This window comes from Propithecus coquereli, unplaced genomic scaffold (assembly GCF_000956105.1).
Source record: "Propithecus coquereli isolate 6110/MARCELLA unplaced genomic scaffold, Pcoq_1.0 Scaffold451, whole genome shotgun sequence".
Classification (NCBI taxonomy): domain Eukaryota; kingdom Metazoa; phylum Chordata; class Mammalia; order Primates; family Indriidae; genus Propithecus; species Propithecus coquereli.
In genome coordinates, this window is record NW_012150297.1 from 1,705,624 (window position 1) to 1,727,758 (window position 22,135).

The 22,135-nt window shown below is 59.3% G+C and overlaps 1 protein-coding gene across 1 annotated transcript; it reads right to left on the bottom strand.

The window, feature by feature from the left end:
* Positions 1-2,539: 2,539 nt before the first annotated feature.
* On the bottom strand, positions 2,540-21,284 carry RP1L1 (retinitis pigmentosa 1-like 1). The gene is made up of 4 exons (XM_012654929.1): positions 20,661-21,284; positions 19,214-19,346; positions 13,388-17,716; positions 2,540-2,709 (listed from the first exon to the last, which is right to left on the bottom strand). Exons 1-4 carry the CDS (start codon positions 21,267-21,269, stop codon positions 2,540-2,542), a joined length of 5,241 nt encoding a protein of 1,746 aa, XP_012510383.1. The 5' UTR covers positions 21,270-21,284.
* Positions 21,285-22,135: the final 851 nt, after the last annotated feature.

Sequence of the window (22,135 nt, forward strand, 5' to 3'; positions counted from 1 at the left end):
TGGCCCAACGCTAGACCAAGTTGTCCCAAGGGCTGAGTGCCCTGCAGGCGCCACCAAAGTGGCCCCCTAGAGGCTCTGCCTCTGCCCCAGCCGGCCGCTGGCTTAGCTGGTGGGAGTGCTGGGCCATTTCCTCTCCAGCTCACGGCAGCAGCAGGGATGGCATAGACGTGTGTGGGCACAGACACAGAGGGGCAGCCCGGGGCAGGACCACGAGCCTGGAGGGAAGATTCGCCTCCTTCGTCTGTGACACGCAAATCGCCGGCGCTGAGACGACGTCTGTCGATTTGCTTCCCAGCCCCACCTGCCACCTTATGCCAGAAAGGACTTGGAGCAACCTGCAAGATGCACACGGTACACCAGGGCGAGACGAGTCACAGCCAGGAACAGGCTGGGGGGCAGAGAAGGCAGGGAGGGGAGGGGACGTGGAGCGTAGTGGGGTGCAAGCTGCGGCGGGCAACCGGTGACGTCCAGCACGCGGCCGGGGAGCTGCAGACGTGGCGGTCGTCGGGAAAGGACAACGCGATCTGTCACGGCGGTTGAGAGGAGAAAAAGACACAGAGATAAACCAAAGTGTTATTTCTAACACTAACACCAAAGAGAAATTCTCGCCCAAAGTCCTCACGGAGAGCACGTGGTGTAGGCCGTGGACACCCTCCCCGGGGTCTTACTGTGGCCACAGCCTGCTGCTCCCTCTTGCCAAGGTGGGCGGGGGCTGGGCAGGAGAGAAGGAGCCGCTGCGAGTGGTCCATGTGTCGGGCTCTCTGCTGTCTGCAGGGCAGATCAGACGTGGTGGAGAGCTGGAGGTTTTGCACAGCTCCCGGCAGTCCTCAACCCCCGCCCCGTCCCCCCGTGCTGTCAGTGGCATTCTGCCAGGTGTACCTAGTCCCGAGGCAGGTCCCCTGACACCTCCCCTTGCTGACACCTCAGTCTGTACTCGTAGGTGAAACTCATCTGGCCTTAAACGCATCAGCTGTGAAGAGAAGTGACAGGTGCTTTTCTGGCAGGAACCAGGGGAAGACGACTCTTGAGGGCCTCCAACGCCATGTCCCCAGACGCCAAGCAGCCATTGACTGGTTGGGGCAGATCTGTGTGTCACACCCCAGGTACAGCCGCAGGGGCAAAGCACGGGTCCCAAACACTGAGCCATGTCACTTTAGAGGGACTCTGTCTAGCACATTCTCCAGTTTGGGACCACGGTACCTTTGCATTTGCTGCCGGGGCCACTCCCCTGGTTACCCCCGAGACCTCAGGGATGCGCTGGGCCAGTTCCCGGCAGCCCCTCCCCCACACAATCAGGGGCAGTGCACCAGAGCTCCCTATTATGGTGAACTCTGTATTTTATTTTCTCTGAGTTCCTACTTGGCTAGAGTGAAAGAAATGAGTTTTCTTGACAGCCCAGATTCATGAGGTTTCATTTTTCTTCGCAGAAAAGCCACCATTCGTAGTGTCCTGGAACAGATAAAGAAGAGTTGGATAGAGACCCTAAACGTGGCTTATCCGACAGGTGAATTTCCCGGGGACAAACCCTGTCATAGCTGCGTTTGCCAGCAGAGGGCGAAACATGGCCACCTGGAGGGACAGAGCTGGCGCCGCCTCCAGGGTTCTTTCCTCGGACCAGCCGGTGACAGTCCCAGCTCCCAGCTCAACTGGCTTTCCCTAATGTACCCGCAACCCCTGAAGACACGGCCCTACCTGAGGAGGCAGGAAAGGCTGTTCTGGGGGCCTCAGACATGGAGTGTCCCCATCCCCTGGAGAGCCAGCCCAGCCTGCAGGTGTCCCCTGGAAGACTCCAGAAAATATGCTCCAGAGAAACTCCAGGGAATGAGACAGAGCCAGGAAGACACCCCTACCCGCCTCCCACCCTGTCCCAACATCCCGAAGGCCTCCCTGCAGCATTCCGGACCCTCCACGGGGTCTTGCAGTAGAGTTGCCAGAGGAAATACAAGATGCCCAACTACATTTGGATTTGAGATAAAGAACTTTCTTTTTTGAGCATGTCTGCACCAAATATTGCATGCTTATATTTTTAAAAAGCATTTTTGTTTATTTGAAAATTCAAATTTAACTGGATATCTTGTATTTTTTATTTACTAAGTCTGTACCATCCAGTTCTAGAATATTCGAGCCCAGTGCAGACCGAAAGCAGGGTTCCTTCTCCCTTCCCCCAGCCCCTTCTCCCCAGGCGTGGGGTGTGGCGGCCATGGGAGGCCTGCTCCAAGCTGAATCCCTCCCTTCAGAAAGGGCGAGAAATCGCGGCTGCTCTGGGCCTCTGCCACCCAGCGGCCCTAACGCGCTCCCTGTCGTCTGGAAGGGCGGTCCACAGAACATTTTCCTTTCCTCCTCTACGGTCCTTTCGGTAAAGCAGGCAGCCTGTGCTTAGCAGAGAAGGAACAGACATGGAGGTTCCACCTGGGGCAGGGCTCCCACCAACGGACAGACCCGGAGGCATGGCGGGCACCTCCCGATGTCACAGCTGGAAAGTGGGGGGCCTGGGCCCAGAGTTTCCTGCCCCCACCCAAGCACTGAGACCAGGATACCCTCAGAGAGCACGGCCGTGTGCGGGTACTCCACCAGCCCTCAAAGGAGACGGCCGGACAGGCCTGCAGAGCAGCCCCCGCCGGCGGGACACCTGGGCCGGTCGGCGCAGCCCGGGCGACAGCCTCAGCGGCAGCCTCGCTTTCCTGTGCAGCCGCTGCAGCGTGTAGGATGCTGATAACGGGAACAATGCGGCAGAGGAAAAGTGGCAGGAGCGGGACAATGAGCCGGTGGCGGGGACTCTCCCAGGCCGGCGGGGGTGAGGAAGGATCTGCAGGTCCCAAGGGCCAGGCTGGAGCCGCGCTGCAGAGGGTGGTTGGGGGCCCCGTGCTCCACTCCCTGCCCCTCCTCGGGCGGCGTCCTCTCTGCGGGGGGGGGGGGGCAGGTGCAGACGGGGAGCCGTGCACCCAAGAAGGGCCCTTCCAGCCTCCCGTGCACGGGAGGGCAAGGGTCACATGTCAGAGCAAGGAGCCTGCAGCTCCAGGACAGCCAAGCCCTGAGCCCAGGGGGCCGAGGGACGTCGACCTCTGCCGCCCCCCTGTCCCGCCAACGCCCCCAGGAGGATTCTTCACCCCCAGCCTGTGAGAACAGCTGTGTCGCCGCCCAACACCCAGGTGGGCTTAGCAGTCACTCAAGTAGGCTGGCCGTTGCAGGAAGCAGGGTACAAAATACCTCAGGGTGTGGCCCAACGCTAGACCAAGTTGTCCCAAGGGCTGAGTGCCCTGCAGGCGCCACCAAAGTGGCCCCCTAGAGACTCTGCCTCTGCCCCAGCCGGCCGCTGGCTTAGCTGGTGGGAGTGCTGGGCCATTTCCTCTCCGGCTCACAGCAGCAGCAGGGATGGCATAGACGTGTGGGCACAGACACAGAGGGGCAGCCCGGGGCAGGACCACGAGCCTGGAGGGAAGATTCGCCTCCTTCGTCTGTGACACGCAAATCGCCGGCGCTGAGACGACGTCTGTCGATTTGCTTCCCAGCCCCACCTGCCACCTTATGCCAGAAAGGACTTGGAGCAACCTGCAAGATGCACACGGTACACAGGGTGAGACGAGTCACAGCCAGGAACAGGCTGGGGGGCAGAGAAGGCAGGGAGGGGAGGGGACGTGGAGCGGAGTGGGGTGCAAGCTGCGGCGGGCAACCGGTGACGTCCAGCATGCGGCCGGGGAGCTGCAGACGTGGCGGTCGTCGGGAAAGGACAACGCGATCTGTCACGGCGGTTGAGAGGAGAAAAAGACACAGAGATAAACCAAAGTGTTATTTCTAACACTAACACCAAAGAGAAATTCTCGCCCAAAGTCCTCACGGAGAGCACGTGGTGTAGGCCGTGGACACCCTCCCCGGGGTCTTACTGTGGCCACAGCCTGCTGCTCCCTCTTGCCAAGGTGGGCGGGGGCTGGGCAGGAGAGAAGGAGCCGCTGCGAGTGGTCCATGTGTCGGGCTCTCTGCTGTCTGCAGGGCAGATCAGACGTGGTGGAGAGCTGGAGGTTTTGCACAGCTCCCGGCAGTCCTCAACCCCCGCCCCGTCCCCCCGTGCTGTCAGTGGCATTCTGCCAGGTGTACCTAGTCCCGAGGCAGGTCCCCTGACACCTCCCCTTGCTGACACCTCAGTCTGTACTCGTAGGTGAAACTCATCTGGCCTTAAACGCATCAGCTGTGAAGAGAAGTGACAGGTGCTTTTCTGGCAGGAACCAGGGGAAGACGACTCTTGAGGGCCTCCAACGCCATGTCCCCAGACGCCAAGCAGCCATTGACTGGTTGGGGCAGATCTGTGTGTCACACCCCAGGTACAGCCGCAGGGGCAAAGCACGGGTCCCAAACACTGAGCCATGTCACTTTAGAGGGACTCTGTCTAGCACATTCTCCAGTTTGGGACCACGGTACCTTTGCATTTGCTGCCGGGGCCACTCCCCTGGTTACCCCCGAGACCTCAGGGATGCGCTGGGCCAGTTCCCAGCAGCCCCTCCCCCACACAATCAGGGGCAGTGCACCAGAGCTCCCTATTATGGGCTGTTTTGTCAGCACTTGGCAAGCAATCAACAGAGGTGACACCAATTACTTGTGTCACAGCTTCTGGCGAAGACGGAGATGTATGAAGTCCAGCTTGGGAGCCATCCATCAGGGCCCGAGAGGGGGTCGAGGGTCCGTCGCGGTGACGGGGAATTGAGGGAAGCTGGAGTATCTCGGGACAGCGGGCTGGCCAAGTGTTTTGTACCATCAGAACTGACGCTGCAGCAGGGCTGTGGCCCAGCGTGGGGCAGCCGGGCACAGGCCACAGTGCTAGCCCGGCCACCACGCCTGGGCGCCGGGACCCTTCTGGTCTCCCAGACCTCTGTGCCGCGGACAAGCTGCTCCCCACCCCGGAATCCCCCAGCCCGGCTCCCACCTCCTCCTGCCAAAGCCCTCCTGGTTCTTCGAGGTCTCGAGCACACCTCATCTCTTCCCAAAACGCTCCACCCGACCGAATGCGAATCCTCACCCCACCCCCGGCTGAACTCCAGCAGCAGCTGATACCTCTGAAGCCAAGTAATCTTCAACTGTCACAATAACTAACTTATTGCATATTTACGATGCCGTGTACCCATCACACCATCGAATTCCCACGACCACTTAGGTGGGTGGGGGCCCAATGGGCGCACTGTGAACTGAGTGGCAGAGACATTGGTATCTCGCCCAGACCACACTGCTGGGCAGCAGAGCGTGGCAGGAGGCACTGTAGGTACAGAAGGGGGCATGGCAGCGGGGCCACCAGCTGGGCCGTCAAGACTGCTGATGTGCCGTTGGGGACCCTGGTCCAGATAGAGGCTCGCTGCAGGAAATGGAGTGCCTGGATGATCCATCCGGTCCTGGAAGTGCCACCAGCCTCAGGAGGATGCTGGGCTTTCAGGGGCACCTGCTGGGGAGAGAGACGCTCTCAGAACCGCCCGTCCCGCCTCTGCTGTTGGCTCTCATGACACGGTCCTCCTCAGCTTCTCTCTGCAAGGGGCCTTTCCCTGCAGGATTTCCCCACTCCTCCCTCCATCCTTCCATTCCAGTCTCCTCGTCCAACACATGGGCACGGCAGGCCTGTCTTGCCTCCTCCCTGGTCACTGAGGGCCGCAGGAGACCAGGCTGGGCTTTGTGAAACGTGCGGAAGCTCACACGTGAGGTGCGGTCCGGTGGACGCGTGACCCGTCTTTGCGGAGTCGGAGACGGGGAGGGGAACAGAGCCCTGAGCCGTGGGGAGGTCCATGCCTTAGCCAAGGCTGGAAAAGGCCGGGGCTGAGGGATTCCAGGCTCCAAGCCAAGACTGCCCGGGGGGCGTCCCAGACCCCCAGCCCGCGGCTCTGGCTCTGCTCCGGCGAGTACAGTGGGAACTTCAGGGGTGACTCAGCCCCACATTTCAGAGGCGGAGGGACTTTAGGAATGTCGTAGATAAGGAAACAGGCCCAGAAGAGTGAAGGAGCTGGTTGCAGGCCATCCAGCTTATTGCAAAAGAGCCGACACGAGAACCCCCCTCCCCAGGCAGCCGGGAGAGCCTCCCTAGAGTGGTCCCCTAAGGGGTCTCCGCGGAAGGCAAGGATTAGCGAGCACAGAATTCTTATTCTGCCTTCGCCTGGATCCCTCACCCAAGAACCCTCTTATTGCAGCGATGTTAGAAGCGGTTCAAAGCGCACGTGCTTTAAAGAGTTAGTTCATGAAGCACGGCGTGGGACCGCTGCAAAGGGCCGCAGAGGGTTGCAAAGGACTGTGCTTCGCAGCTGAGAAAGTCACGGCCAAGTGGGTGTGACTCGGTCAAAGTCTCACCCCCTGTGCTGGAGAGGAGACTCCTGTGCAACCCGCTGGTTCTCCTCTTGCCTTGTCACTGTGTCCTCATGCTGCCCCCGTCACAGGCCGAGTCACCTGCACACAGGTCTGCCGGCCAGCCCGGCCCATGCTCTGACAGCCGTCTCCCCGATTCTCCCTCCTCTTCCTCCGGCCCTTCATTCGCCTGACACCGCAGGTTCCCTCACTGCTAAAGCACACCCGGTGCCCCCAGATCTGGGGAGCCAGGCCCCGGGCTCCTGCTGGCACCTGCTGTCCCCCGGACTGAGGGCGCGCCAGGTGGGGATTGGAAAACGCAGCAATCAGCACTTATCTTATTTAATGTGACCCTGTTGCGTTAATTAATTAAACCTCCTTGGTCACAGAGAGAGAGGCCACAGAGTTATTCCTCCTTAGAGCCGGGGCAAGGGGACGTGGCTGTCAGCTCCATCCCATCCGTGGGAAGGAAAAGTGGAAGCAGAGCCGGAGTCCCAGGAAAGGGAGCGGGCGCCTCCCCTCCCCGTCCCTCGGCTGCCGCCACCACCTGGACAAGCCCCGCCGGGAAACCTGAAAGGGCTTCCGTCCCCATCCTCCCCAGCTCAGCACCTGCGGGGAGGGGCTTCGGAGCTGCAGCAGAACACTCTAGAAAGGGGGAGAAGAAAGAGCAGCTGAGAAAATGCGAACAGCTCAGGCAGCGGCGTAACGGGAAGATTTCAGCGTGATGTATGGTGCCGGGAACGTTATTAATGGTTTGCTGATTTTTACCTTTAAAACCTCTGGGCAGATTATTTATTATGTCGTTGGCGTGCCTATGATCTATGGAGGGGCACTAATCTCCGAGCACAGCCCCCCCACACCCGTGTCCCTGCGCCGCGACAGCGTCTAATTAGGCCGGGACGCTGCCCTCCCTGCCCAGGCTCCATGTCCACCCCCGAGCGGGGACGCGGCCGGGATCTGAGGCTTGTGCGCTCCGACCCGTGGAGCCTGTGAATCAGGGAACCCATTCCTAGGCCTGGCTCTGCGTGGACTGCTGTGTGACCGTGGGCAGGGACACAACCTCTCTGGGCCTCTGCCCTCTTATCTCTCAAATAAGGGTGCTGGACTACATAAGCTCCAATAACTCAGAGATAAAACAGGCTAGAGCTAAGGTGTAGCAGGTGTGTGGCCCTCCTGGTGTGACAGTCCTGTGCGCCTGTGACACGGAGAATCAGGATATGGCAGCAGGGCCCAGGGGCTCACTGTTACCAGCCCTAGAAGCCGAGTGTTTGGTGTGAGGGAGGATGTCCTCCTTTCTCACCTGGTTCCTGTGTCATGCCTGCCAGGCACAGGGTGGGCCTCTCGAGTCCCTGGCCCCAGAGCCGGGGAGGGGAGGCTGAGTCCTCCAAGGACGTGGGCTCCCTGGGTCACTGCGGAGAAGCCAGGTATAGTGAGGAAGGCCATCCTAGCTGGCAGCTACAAGGCCTCAGGCAGAAACCTCTGGAAGAAAGAAGCCCACACCCCTCGTGGTGGCCTGGACTCCCTCCCCCAGAACCCAGTGACCCCGACAGTCCTGCTCCCTGCCTCCCATGGCCACTTCCCTGCAAGAAACAAGCCCGGCCCTGCCGCACCCCCACCTCTCCCAGGTTCTCAGCTTCCTCTTTCTGGGTCTGTGTTTTGGGGACCCTGGTCTTCAAGCCAGGGACAAGCCTTGAGCTGCTGCTGGGCTGGCTGGAGCCCCGTCCTCCCCGAGGACACAGGCAGGACTCTCGCAGGCCTGCCCCCTCGTCAGCCAAAGCTCTTGCCTTCCAAAGAGCGCGTCTCTCGGGTCTCCAGCCTAAGGGGTGTCGAAACCCTTCCTCAACCAGGCAGCACTGCTGCGACTCTCAGCTCCCCATGGAGCCACCTGTCCCCCATGCATGCAGACACGCATGCATACACGGACACACACATGTGCACACACGTGCTTGCCGTATGACCTGTCCGCAGTTTCCCCAAATTGGGGTCACCCCATCCTACCCCAGCCTCCGCTCGTGACCCAGCCTGGCTCTAGCCCGCAGCTCCTGGAGACGCCACACACCACCACTGCCACTGCTCCAAAGACCCACAAGCCCCGTCCCTTTTGTGGTTGGGGGTTGCTGTGGAGGCCACTTCCACTGCACCTCTCTGTTTTCTCGGCCACCACCTGGTTTTCTGCTCTCACCGTTGCAGAAATGGTGCCCAGAGCAGGACCTCTGTTCCTTTTTTATTCTACTTTTCTGTCGGAGGGTTGCACCTCTGACCACTGAGCCCTGAAGGAGTGGAGGCCACACACAAGCATATGTACAGGGGACCTCAGGGACAGTGTTTTTCTCTGTATCCCCAGCTGTGGCACATGGCCAGGCACAGAACAGCTGCTCAGACCAGGATGAACTGGACACGTCTAGCTTCATAGTGGGGGAGAGTGTTTGACCCAGGAGGGAATAGACTCATTTATCCCAGTTTTCTCTCCTCACCCTCAGCCCTTAAATTCGGAACTTCTAGTGGGTTTGACTCTGACGTGCATTTGGGGAGCTCAGGTGTGTTTTGGAGTACGAAAGGGGAGACGGCTCATTGCTACATTTTTTTTTTTTTTTTTTTGAGACAGAGTCTCACTCTGTTGCCTGGGCTAGCGTGCCATGACGTCAGCCTAGCTCACGGAAACCTCAAATTCTCAGGCTCAAGCGATCCTCCTGCCTCAGCCTCCCAAGTAGCTAGGACTATAGGCGTGCACCACCGTGCCCGTCTAATTTTTAAATTTTTTGTAGAGATGGGAGGCTGGTCTTGAACTCCTGAGCTCAAGTTATCCTCCTGCCTCAGCCTCCCAGAGTGCTAGGATTACAGGTGTGAGCCACCAGGACAGGCCGCCTAATTGCTACTTAATGGCAGAACACAAGAGTTGCAAAGCACTCTCTTTACCCTGGGTCCCCCAAATCTTTCTCAGCTGCCCGTCCTGCTGTGGCCTGCCTCTCACAGAGAGAGGACGCACTCCCGTGCTGGGCAGAACGAGATGGAATGCGGGGCTCAGCCTTTTCCAAGAAAATTAGTCACTTCCAACTCTCACCCCTCCCACCTTTGCACTGGTTATACCCGCGGGCGTCCGTCCCTGGGTCTGCCCTTTCCCGAAACTGCCAGGATCGAGAGAGCCGGGAGAAGTCACCCAGCTCATCCCTTCGCCTCGAGGCAGGGTGCTCCCAAGCCAGCCTGGAATGTCGGGAAGCGACCCTGTTCTTTCTGAGACACAGCTGGAAGTCAGAGGTCAGGAGAGGGGCCCCGCATCAGACGGGGCTTCTGGAGACAGAACCTGGGCCTCGGGGGGAGACTCAGAGGCAGGGCGGTGGGTGACGAGCTAGGGGCGTGCGGGAGACCTGGCCGGGATGACGGGGGCAGATTCGCGGCGTGCTGCATTTGTCTGCGGGGCCTCTCCTAGCCCTGGGGCGGGGTATTGAGTGGGTATAGAAAAAGGCCCCTTACACGGCTGTGGGATTTAGGCGGGTGACCTTTTCAGGAGGCTGTGAGACTAAATCGGTGATCTGCCACCTCGACTGAACGTGACATGCGCCGGGAGCGCAGGGTGGGAGCCCTCGCCCAGACCAGTGAGGTCGGGGTCTCTGGACACGGGCCTTTGGTTCTCAGCCACTAACAGGTGCTCCTTTTCCGCTGGAATCTCTGATCCCCTCCAGCTGGACGGCAGGGAGAGGCGAGAAGGGATTGGTTCGTTTTCCCCACCATTCGAGGAGAATCCCCATGGGTTTCAGTGCTTTTGCATCACTGCTGACACCATGAGCTCTTTGGCTGCCTTCTGAGCAATGGCGGCTCAGTGTGGATTCCAAGACAGGAGGAGGCTCCGGCAGGGCCAGAGATGCTGCACGATGGCCGCAGAGAAAAGAGCGGGGAGGAGGCAGAAAATCCCCACCTTAGCGGCTGGCCCTGAAAGACTTCATCTCCAAGTCAGAAGAAAACATAGAGTTGTCCATCAACAGCAAAGTTTTTTCAACATAAGCAGCAGGACGATTTGGGGGCTGAAAGCAGGTGAGTTTGTAACTAGGAGGAGAATCCCGTGGACAGAGAACTTTCAGCTGAGCCCTTGGCTTTACAAACCCAGCTGGTCTCCCACTCCTGATGTCTGCACAGAAGTAGAACGTTGCTAGGGCAGAATGGAATCAGCTGGGCAAAAAATCTCATCTAAGTCACTTTCCTAAGTCTTGACTCTTCTGTAGTAAATTCATTCCACAAGGTGTTACCCACCTTTAGCTAAGTTATTTATTTGCAGGGCCTGAATCAAAATGAAAAAAAATCTGGACGTAGACTTTAGGGTCTGAAATATCCGCGTTTATATCCTGGCTTTGCCTCCCTGGCTGTGTGCGCCTGGGCAGGTTTGTTTGTGTCTCTCTTCTAAGCCTCATTTGTGGAAATAACGACACCTGCTTGCTCACTTCACAGACATGCGGGGAACGTGGAACAGGATGATTTACGTAAAGAATCTGGCATGGTACCCGATTCATTGCAGACGTTGAACACATAGCGGTTATGATTAAAATATCGAGATAGCCCCAGCAAATGCGTAAAGAAGTTTCAGATGTTCTCTGTTTCTCAACAATACAGTGAGGAAAACATTATTAGCCCGTTTCTCAGATGCTGAAACCGAGGTGCTATCCCTGGGACTTGGGCCCAGGTCCCCCAGCTCCAGGCCCTGTGCTCTTTCCATTGCAAGCTCTGGGCTAGAGAGACGATGCCATTTTGCAGTAACAAGGTGTCAGCTCAGCAGGTGGCGGGGAGGCAGCAGGGAGTGAAACAAAGGGGTTGCGGCATATCTGAGGGGTGACTGGGGACCTGCAATCACAGAACAGGTGCCTACAGGATGCTTCGTGTCAACCAGTGGGGACAAGTGCTGTTCAACCCTGCACGTCACCATATCCAGGCCAGCCCACAGTGCGGTCTGTGCCACTGGGGGCTTCCGGCTAAGATGCCAGACCTTCACTCTACTAATGGGGCTACGCGTGGACAGCCTCCACCAGCCCTTCAGCCAACACCAGCAACACTCATCCCCCCAAATATTAATATGTAAAAGTTTATATATGTATATTTATGCTTTTATTATAAAAACTTTGAAGAATCACCTCTGCAGACATTTTACAAACATGTCAAATTTTATTAAGAACATCTCCTCCCTCTGTAGAATGGATTCCTGTAGATACCAGACACAGCATACGCCCAACTTTTGCTTCGTGCAAACAGTGAACAACACCTGTTCTTGTAGCATAGACTTCCATTTCAATAAATCTGGATACCACGAAATACCCCTGAACGAACAGGAAATCGGTGAGAACCTGTCCAAGACATCCTGCCCCATCCAGGAGCTCCTATCTGAACAGAGCCCAGTCCAAGTACTGCTTTAGAACAAGGTAGAGAGAGGGCATTTTTAAAATCTCACAAATGGTACGTAGAAATTTTTTAATTATAAAGGGTGCATGCAAATCAATTCATTAAACAAAAAAGCTGAAATCTCAGTAGAAAAATGTGTAAAAGGCATACACACATAATTCACATGCAAATAGTTTTTTAAAACTCTAGACAAAACTTTAATCTCTTTAATAATCAAATAGACCTGAAATAGCACCACATTAAAATGTGGTACTGTTTTTTGCCCATCCAATTAGCAAATGATTTCTCAGTTTTAATGACAATACCAAACACTGATGACCAGGTGGTAGGCCAGTGATGTAAATCTGTACAGACCTTTGTAAAAACAATTTGGATATCAAAAGCCTTAAAAAGGTGGATATCCTTGAACCCAGTAATTCCATGCCTGGGAATCTATCCTAAGGAAATAATTAGACGTTCAGGGAAAAATGTTTTAAGAACAAATTAATGGAAATCATCTAACTGGTCAAGAGTAGGAAAACAGTAAAATATCTTATATTCTCATAATGGAACATTATTCAGATATTAAAAGATAGGTTTATGATGATTTTGAGATAAGTGGGGAAAATTCTTACATTGTTAACTTTAAAAAAATATGTAAAGAGGAATCTCAACTATAAAATGGTTAAAAGTGATGGGAAGGAAATACATCAAACTAACAGAAGTTATCTCTGAGTGATGGGATTGTGGATGACTTCTTTTCCTTCTTGCTGCTTTTTTACATTTTCCAATTTTTCCCTTACAAAAAAAAATATGAATGAAGGAAAAACATTTGGACTTTGGGGCTGAGAACAAACTTTATCAAATGACCCTGAAGTTATCTGCTTTTCCCAAGGATTCACCTCTGCAGAGTCACCAGATATGTTCAGAACAAAAGCACCTCAAAGTCAAACGAGGTGAGGACTAAGAGAGGCCAAGGAGAAAAACAGCAGGAGATCAATAGGGAAGAGTAGGAGAGGAACACTCGCTAGCAGAAAACAAACACACAAACAAAAACCCTCCTGGAACCGCTCCAATCAGTTCCATCATCTTGAGCTCCGCAGACCAACGCACGGGAGCTGCTGAGCTGATACAGGTTGTATCTGTAGATCACCTTCCTCACCCCTCTCATATGGGACGGGCCCTGGGGCTCTCGGAAGCTTCTGGATTTAGGACCCAGGGACAGCATGGTTGGGCCATGTCGTTGGCAAGTCCTTGGTCTTTTTCCACGTGCTTTGCATGTCTGCGGTGGACTGAGCCTCACTCAGGTTCGTAGACAGATGTTAATAAACACAGAGCGCCTAGGCAGCCTTGCAGCCTGGTCATGTCTAGAAATCTAAGTCGTCTTGGCCGAAGCCATCCGCCCTGCCCGCCGCCCCAGTGGAGGGGCGGCTTGTAGCGGCCTTCTCATCTTGTAGGTGAGAACCTTTGCCTGCCCCCTGCTCTGGAGTCCGTGGGCGGGAAGGGGCCTCTTCTTGCTCAGAAGTAGAACTTTCTGGATACATCCTGGTGACTTTTCTCTCTGCACAACGGACCCCCTCGGACTCAGCTTCAGTGTTTCTCATGTCTCCACTGCCACCGTCTTCTGAGCCTTTCTGAGAGCAGCTGCCCGGGCAGAGTGGGCTGGAGCAGGAAGGGCCCGTTTGGGGGTCTGGGCTTTGGCGGGGGGTGTCCTCACCTGGGGCGGGAGGTGACGCGGGCCTGCCCTCTTGGTCCGGGCTGCCGTTTTCAGAAGCGTCCTCTGACTGGCCCTGCTGTGGGCTGACCAGAGGGCTCCCTCCTCTCTCCCCTTGAGTCCCCCCTCCTGACCCAGGCCGCCCCTCCCCGTCAGCTTCCTGGGCCCCCACACCTTCCGCGCCTTCACTCTGTCCTCCTGGATCTTGGTCACCTACTGCTGAGGGTTCACGCTCCAAACTGTCCGAACCCCCGGAGCCCTGGTCCCTGGCTTCCTCCCCCTGCACCCCAGGCCCCAGCCCCAGCCCATCATCAGCCCCCCAGGAGGGCCGGGGGCTTGAGGGGTCCTCCTGAAGCTGCTCTGCCCCTGTCTTCTCAGGGGCCCCCTCGGCTGCGTCCCCGCTGGAACACCCTCCTCTCCTCTTCTGCAGGATTTGCTGCAGGTCGAAGGCCTCTTTGATAGGTGCCCTGCTTGTCCCCACGGTGTCCTTTGGGGACACAGGGCTCACTTTCTTCCTCACGCAGGCCTCACAGGGACAGAACTCCTCCCCCTCGGCCACCCCATCCTGCTGGGTCCCCAGGGCTGCGCTGTCCTCCAGGGAGAGGGACCCCAGGCCTCCGGTACGCTCCGAGAAGGCCGAGAGGTTGCGCAGGCCCCGGAGGCAGCGCCTGCGCTGCTCCGTCTGCGAGGACGGCTCCCGGCTGAGGGCCTCCCCGGGCGGCCCCGGGGCCCTGCGCCCCGCCCGGCTCAGCATCTTCTGGAGCTCTCTCTGGGTGCTGTCTTGCAGCCGCCGGCCCACGTCCTGCTGCAGCTCGGCCGCCATCTGGTCCAGCAGAGGGTGGTCCTGCAGGCTCCAGTGGGCCCGGAGCTGTGCCACGGCGCCGGCAAGGTGGGCCATGAAGGCCTTCTCCATCTTCTTCAGCATCGTGGACGCCCAGACAGGGTCCGGATCCAGAGACACTCTGCCAGCCGCGGGCGCGCTCTCCTCGCCAGCCCCCCGCAGGGGCGAGGCTGCTCCAGGCAGATCTTCCAAACCAGGCTCGAATTGGGGGCCGCTTTGATCCTCACCGGCATGTGGGTCCCCCTCGCCGAGCTGACCGGGGGGCTCCGTGGGTTCCTCTCTCCTTGCTGCTGGGGCAGAGGCTCTTCCCGCTCCCTCCTCCTGCCCGCCCTCATCCCCACCCGGACAGCCCACCCTGCCCTCTTCTGAAAGCCTTTCCTCTTCCGCAGACTCTTGCAGTTCTTCTCTTTCCATTCCCTCTCTGGTCTCCTCTAACTGGGCCCCTTCTTCCTGCATTGCTTGTCCAACCGCGTGCCCCGGGGGGCTGCCCAGCCCCAGCTCTCCGCCGTCTCCCCCTGCCCGGCCCTCACCGGGGGCTTGCGAGTGGGGGGAGGCCGGGCAACAGCTTGGCCGTGGGTTTCCCAGATCCTCCGCGTTCTCTGAGCCTCTGGAATCAGGCCTCTGGTGGGAGGTTTTCTGGGGCAGCTCCACCCTCTCCGGGCCCAGGGCACAGTCCGCGGCACAGGGCACGCTGCCCTCCCCCGAGCCCCCCGAGCCACTGCTGAGGTCCACGCCAGAGGAGGACGTTGGCGTGAGGTCCTCGGTCATGGCGTGGGACCCGAGGCCTGGCAGAGCCTGGCTCCACGTGAGCTCCTGGAGGCTGGAGTCTGGCTGGCCTTGGCCAAGGTCACAGCCTGGCCACAGGGCCCGGGAGAGGCTGAGCAGCTCCTGGTACCGAGGGGAGTCTGCGAAGCTTGCTTTGCCATTAGGAGACCCCAGATCTTCATCGAAGAAGTGCAGCCGGGCCAGGCAGGTGATGAGCGCCCCGGCTGAGCGGCTGAGCCTCCGGGCCGCCGGGCCGGACACTTCGGGCAGGCTGCTGGGCCGGCCCTGCCTGAAGCCCGCCAGTGCCTTCATGATCTGCGCGGAGGCCCACACCCTGGCGGGAAGCACCCCCTGGGGCACCCCACAGCCCACGGCCGCCTCTCCGCCCACTCTGGCCTCCGCAAAGGCTTTGGGATTTCCGCCCGGAGCTGCCCCTTGGGGAGGACCCTCTCCAGGTGAGGGACCGGCACTGCCAGTCCCCGGGAGGGCCCTGTCTGGCTCTAGGTTCTCGCTGGCGTCCCCTTCAGGGGGCCGTGGCCTGGCCTGAGCTAGCCCCCCTGGGCCTTCTGGAGAACGGCCGTCCTCAGGGTCCTCCTTGGGGCTTTCTGGGCCGTCCCCGGCCGCATTTGCGGCCTCATCCACCATCTCGTATTTCAAGAGCACAGGCTCCTCTGGGATGTTGCCCAGCCATTCTCGGACCACGGCGTCTGGCGAGGCGTGGGGCAGAGCGCCTGGGGACACGCCGCCACGCTCCTCCTGCTCCTCGGGGCCTTCCCTGCCTGCAGCGGTCTTCCCCTGGGATCCCCCCGTGGGGTCTGGGGACAGCACGCACCCCACGGCAGGCGATTCCCCCCACTGCCGGCTCCCACCTGGCCCCCGGGCAGCACCATGGCAGCGGCCACTGCTCCCACAGCTGGAAGGGCGCCTCTCGGCACAGGGCCGCCGCCTGGGCGGGGTGGGGCAGTACCTGCTGCACACCCAGGCGGCCTCAGAGGATGGTACCCACAGCGCCTGTGCATTGCCACCAGGGCCTCCTTGGACTGGGGATGCTCCGATCTGCAAGCCGCAGTGGCCTCGGTGGCCTCCTGCCTCCCCTGGGTCAGGCCGTCCCACCTGCAGGGCCAAGGGCGAGGAAGGCTCGGGGATGCCCCCCGCCTCTGGGCCCTGGCCACCAGCCCTAGCCTGAGAGCAGAAGTGGGGTGTGTGGGGAGGAGCAGGAGCCGGGGAGCCCGCCCTGGACCCCACGTCCCCTGCCCACCCGGCAGAGGGAGCTTCGCAGTGGAAGGAACCAGAAGCGCAGTCCAAGTTGCCTGCAGGAGAGATGGTGGCACTGCTGGCCGCGGGCAGGTCCTGGGAATGCAGCGAGCCCGAGGAGGGGGCTCTCCGGTCCCCGGAGGCCTGTGTCTGGGTGCTCGAGGAGCTTTCGGAAAGTCGTGCAGCTGGGCCCTCCGGGCAGGCCCCTCCTCGGTCGGGAGGCCTTGGCGCTGGCTGGGCTGCAGGTAAGTCCGGCAGGCAGTGGGTGTCCCTGCAGTGGTGACACTCCCCAGCATGGCCTCTCCGAGCCACTCGGCCAAGGCCAGGAGAGCTGGGTGGGGACACGGCACTAGTGCGGGTCCTCTGCTTCCTTGTCCCCCTCTGGGCTGAGGCACAGGCGGGAGGTGGGGGAGAACCTCCATCTGTGTCCCAGGAGCCAGAATGGCCTGGGGCCAGGGGCAGCCTCGTCACAGACCCCCACCTGGCCTGGTGGCACCCAGTGCCCTGCCCACATGTCTCTGCCTGCAGGTCCTCGTTCCTTAAAGCTGAGGGACTCAGGGTGGGAGAACTGGGGTCACCTCCCTGGGTGACCTCCTGCTGGGAAGTCTCAGGCCTTGCCTCGTCCAAGCAGCCCCAGTGCTGCCCACCCCACTCGCCGGCCGACGTGTCAAAAGGAGCCCCTTTGGCACCCTGGCTGCCTGGCCCCGCTGTCTCTGGGCATGGGCCAGCTTCCCGCTTGGCTCTGCTCTGGGCAGAGAGGCCACCACTGCCTGCACCGCCCTCTGGGGTCCTGGGGCAGCAGGAGGAGTCTGGCTCCGAGCCCTCGGGGTGGCTGGAGCTGGAGGCTGAGCTGATACTGTCCCAGCGTCTCTCCCTGAGGGTGGCCCCTTGGCCCCGGGGGCCCCGGCCGTGGGGGTGCTGGGCCAGCCCCGACCTCCTCCGAGAAGTCAGCCCCTCTCCCCGGGCTGCGTGCAGGGGGTTCGTCCAGATCTCGTATCTGGGTCCTGACGGCCCGCCTCGGCCACAGGCGTCCTCGCGCTCCACCCCGCAGGACCTCGGCCCCCACGCCCCCGCCACCGAGCCGCCCCCAGGGTGGCCCTCCCACACGCAGCAGAGGGGGTCCACCTCCCCGAGGTCGGGGCCCTCCCCGCAGGCCCTCCCCATCCTCCGGGACCACAGGAGCGTGTCCTCGCCGAGCAGGTGGAAGCGGACCTTCATCTCCACGTCCAGGCTGCCGTCCTCGTTCACGCGCACCTTCTTCTTCACGCCGTCGCTGGCCACCAAGGGGCCAGGCCGGGCCGGCGTGTCCAGAGGGTGCCCGTCGGGGGCACAGCCCACCCAGGCTCGTTGCAGGGACTCTGGGGGGTCACTGAGCCCAGACCTCTCTGACAGCAAGGAAGACCGCCGCGGCCTGCTGCCCGACCTGGGCCTCGCGTGGATCACGCTCTGCTTGGCCTTGGGCCCCCAGCTCCCTGGCACCGGGGAAGGGCGAGAGAAAAGAGGGGAAGGTAGTGAGGGCAGAAGAGCAAAGAGGCCGTGAGCCTTCCACCCCGGGACAGCGCCGCTGCCTCCCAACTGCGCGGCAAGGGCGGAGCCGGTCCAGAACGACCGTCTGCGCACCTGCGTAGCAGGATGAACTTGAGTCTGAATTCCATCTCGCCCGCCACATGCCGGCCAGGTGGCTTTGGGCAGAGCCTGTTTTCTAAGCCGTAAAGTAAATGTAATCATACAGATTTGGTAGGTTTGTACTGATGCACGGCCATGTCTATGACGTCCTGCGTAGTTGCTGGCACAGAGAAGGTTCTCGAGAGACGGCAGAGCCGGCGGGCAGAGCGGCAGTGCCCAGAGCTCACCCCGGCCCTTCTCATGCCCACTCCAGCATGGGAGGCGAGACCAGCAGGCTGCCGCCTACAAACCTGACTGTAAACTGCGACGTGCGTGGCGATTATCAGTGGTGATTTATCACCCCAACGCTCACCATGCTCTTGGGCTGATAAATGATCGCAAGGAAGGACCCGGAGCTCAGTATCAGGCCCTGCTAGTGGCACCTCCCCCAGCCGTGAAGGAGAGAAAAAAAGGCCAGTAGGGACAGAAAGACGGGGCCGTAAGTGCTTTCGAATTTCATCTCCTGAACTAACGTGTGCAAGAGGCAGGGCCAGGGAAGGCTGAGCCCGTGGAGCACATCTGGGCAGAAGGTGGCTTTGCCGTGTCCTGCCCTCCACGAGCACCAGAGGAGACTGGGGCTCCCCCAGGGAGGGGGCTCAGGCTGAGACATCTCCATACATCGGCACCTGGCACGCAGCCATCTCCAGACCGTTGTTGGTGTTCTCTTAGCTTTTCACAAGGGACAGTACTTTGTTTACTCCCCAGATTTCCCAACTGTTCTTCCAATAATTTTGCTTAAACTTTTATTCTGCATTTTATTAATTCTGCTTCTTAAAATAATGCTGTTGTTTTTTTTTAAAGCAATCATAGCCTAAACTGATGCAGTGTAGGCATTTGGGCTGGACACATGGGTGGATGGTGGATGATCAAGGGTCACGGTTAGTTCTTGTCCTTCTGACCCCTCTGTGGGGCACCACTGTTGCCTAAGATAGTTGTGACCCTCAAAAGAGGCAAATGCCACATGGGTGTGGCCATGGCCTCTATGCTGTCATGCCCACTGTGGTTCTTAATAGCAGTTATTGTAGAGCCTAGAGACTTTGGATTCAAGATCTCCTGCTCCCTGCTCCCTTTAAATACCAGACTCCGCTGTCTCATGCCCCTGTCAAATGTTCGGTCCAGTTAAGGCTGATGGTGTTGAGAAGGGAAGGAAAGGGCAAGAGAGACCCCAAAATGACTGGGATCCCTGGGAATTGGGGCCGAATGCAGATTTCCTGAATATTCTGGAAGGGCTACCTGCTCAGCCCCTGCTGAACCACCATCCAGCCAGTGCAAGTCGGATTGGGGAGACCCAAAAACCAACTCACCGTTTTTGTTCCTTGAAGCCAGCCCAGCTGAAGTTTCAGTCCTGTTTCTTCTGGCATCTTCCATGGCCAGAGGTCTGAAGGCCTCGTGGCCGGCACACACCAGCACGGGCGGCAGGCTCTGCAGGGAGTCCAGCTGCAGGAGAAGGGCCCCGCGTCAGCCCCGGCTGCAGAGAGCCCTCTGCCTGAAGGCCCAGGGGAGGAGGAGCCTGTCTCTCCAGCCCTCTCCTGACTTCTGCACATCTCACCCCAGATTCCTGATCCCAGGATCCCACCCACTCCCCACAGCCGGGGGCTGAGGTCCTGCCACAGCCATCTCCCTCTCTCCCGGCACCCCCCGCACCAGGACATCTCGGGTGGAAAAGACTTCAGAGCCTTCAGGCTGTTTCTCTGCCTGCCCGTCCACCCTCTGCAAAATGTGTTCCCTAAAGCAGCCAGAGCAGAAAGCCCTCCAGCGCCCATGCGGGGACCCGATTCACGTCCCACCCTTTTCCCAAACGGAGGGTCCTCTCTGGCCTCTGCTCCGTGTTTTGCAGTAGGATCTGGGCCCATCGCCTCTGCCTCGCCCGAGGGCCACTCGGGGCAGTGGGGAAGGAAGGCCCAGGGGACAGTGTAATTTGGCTGTGTATTTTTCATGGAAGGAGCAGTGGCGAGAGGTTCTATAGCAATTTGTGGGCAGCGGAGAGCAGTTCAACCCGACAGCCAGGGACTCGGCAGGACAGGACGGGGCCGGGCCCTGGTGTCAGGCACGTCTGGAGGTTCTGGGAATGGGTCTCTCAGAATTGGCCCAGCGGGTGAGAGCATTTGTGTCTCGTGTGAACGTGCACCAAGGTGATACCCGTGTGCGCAAACTGGCCTGCTCCCTGGGCGACACTCATCCCATTTCTCCGGCCTCCCCAGGGCGTGCAGACAAGCAACGTGGCAGAGGAGTGTGAGCTAGCAACAGAAACCCCAACTCTTTCATGCAAATGTGGCCACCACCTCTGCTCAGGGCCTGACCTGCCAAGAGCAGAGACCAATGCTTGAGCTTCGTGTCATACCGTGAGGGGCCCGGCTCACTCTCCAGCTTCCCAAGGACTGGGAAGCCCCTCAATGCCCTTTATTAAATATCTTTCTGCTTGAGGGACCTGGAGTACTTTCTGTTTCCTGCACTGAACTCTCACGGAAACAGGTTGTTGAGAGGACTGAGTAAGAAGATGACGAGAAGGTACAAGGCACTGTGCCTGGCACGTACTAAGTGCTCACTAAACGGTAGCTAAAAATGTGAATAACAATTGTTTGTGGATTAATCGACTTGACCGAATGCCTCTACCCTATTCATCTTTAATTAGTAGCAGGGCGATCGAGTCCCTCTTTTCAAGGAATAACTTCCCCATTCCATCTAAGGGTTATATTTTGACCCGAGGTCCAGAGAACTTTTTCAAGGAACTATCCAGGCCTAACAGCCCACCTTTTTCCCGCTGATTGTGTACACGTGCTTCACAGGAAAGCGCAGAATGTCTGAGGCTTTGCTGAGAAAGGCCGTCAGGTCCCGAGTGTCTCTGTGACTGAGAACCACCGTCTGCTGGAGTCTAGGGTCCCCGTTCTTCACCAGCAAGACCCTCCTTGGGGCTTTGGGACCCTTCCAGGAGGAGGACGTTCCAGGCGTCTCCCGCTGGCCTTCAAAATCCCGCGATTGCTGAGCAGAGGGGCCTCTCCCCTGCGGCCGGCCTGGCCCGCCGGGCATCTTGGGGGGGTTCTTATCGGAGCAGAAGTAGCAGCCGCCATCTTCCAGCTGCTCCAGGGCGCTGAGGCCATGCAGGCCGCGGGGCGTGGTGACGGAGCGCACCCCGAAGGAGAGAGGCACGCGCCGGGAGAGCTCGTCCATGAGGGCGCTGAAGGTCTTGAAGGCGCGCTGGTGAACAGCCAGGCGGACCCCGACAAAGCGGGGATCCCCTCGCTTGAGGAAGGTTATCTTCTTGGCTGGTGCGACCTGGGTGACAGACGGGGTGCGAGCCACAGAGGGCAGAAGGCGCTCGTGGTGGCTCGGGGCCTGGGCTTCCCTCGGGGAGCGGCTCATGGTGCGGCGGCCTGGGGGGCTGTAACAGGTCAGAGGAAGAAGGCGGTCAGCGCAGCTTACGGGGTTTGCTCTTCCCGTCTCTCCCCTTCTTTGCAGAGGGGCCTCCTGCTCACCGCCCTGTGCGGAGGCAGGCCGATCCATTTGGACAGGCCAGGAGGAAGGCCAAGGGTTTGGCATCAGACGGCTCTGAGTTCAAACCCCAGCCTCACCACGTGCTCCCCGTGGGGCGCTGCAGGCGAATGATGCGATCTGGGTGTCACGGGCTCCATTTGTAACACGCGGCTGCAGTCCCCGTGCACGGTGGCTGTGCCAATGCAGGGGTTTCACAGAGATAGCACCTGGCACAGAGCAAGTGTCCACCAGTCTCTACGCCCTTCCTTCCTCCTGCTGCCCCTCTTACCCTCGCCCACCAACCTTGAACCCCCTCGAATAGCATTTTAGTGTCACAGTTTCCCTCCTAAGGAGGAGGGTAGGAGAGGACCTTGAAACCCAGAGGGGAGAGCGCCAGGCAGGGGCCCAGGTGGCCTGGCAGCGTGCCCCCCTCTCCTGGGGTCTCCCTGTGTGACCCCAGGGGACTCCCACCTCTCTGGACTCGCTCCTTCCCGCTGTCGGGTGAGAGGGCTGGAGCAGAAGGCGTGGGTCCCCAACCCCTCAGGGACAGGGTGCAGACAAGGAGACTTGGAGCTCTGTGTCTGTGACCTGCCACCTCTGATGCTGTGTGTTTTCGTCATTATATATTGATGTTTGCTTCAATATAATAATGGTGTTGCCTCTCACACTGCCCCGAAGACTTTGCAAGGTGCTTGATGACGGTTGGCTATCGCGGCTCGCTGCTGCCAGCTGGGGAGATGGGGTGCAGACCCGCC

What these genes read in the sequence shown, in the direction of transcription:
- RP1L1 (XM_012654929.1), bottom strand. Translation starts at nt 21,269, where the DNA reads ATGAGCCGCTCCCCGAGGGAAGCCCAGGCCCCGAGCCACCACGAGCGC. An exon ending in GGCTTCAAGGAACAAAAACG is followed by an intron (nt 17,717 to 19,213) that starts GTGAGTTGGTTT and finishes CCCCGGTGCCAG; the next exon opens with GGAGCTGGGGGCCCAAGGCC. An exon ending in CGCGTCACCTCCCGCCCCAG is followed by an intron (nt 2,710 to 13,387) that starts GTGAGGACACCC and finishes TCCCGTTATCAG; the next exon opens with CATCCTACACGCTGCAGCGG.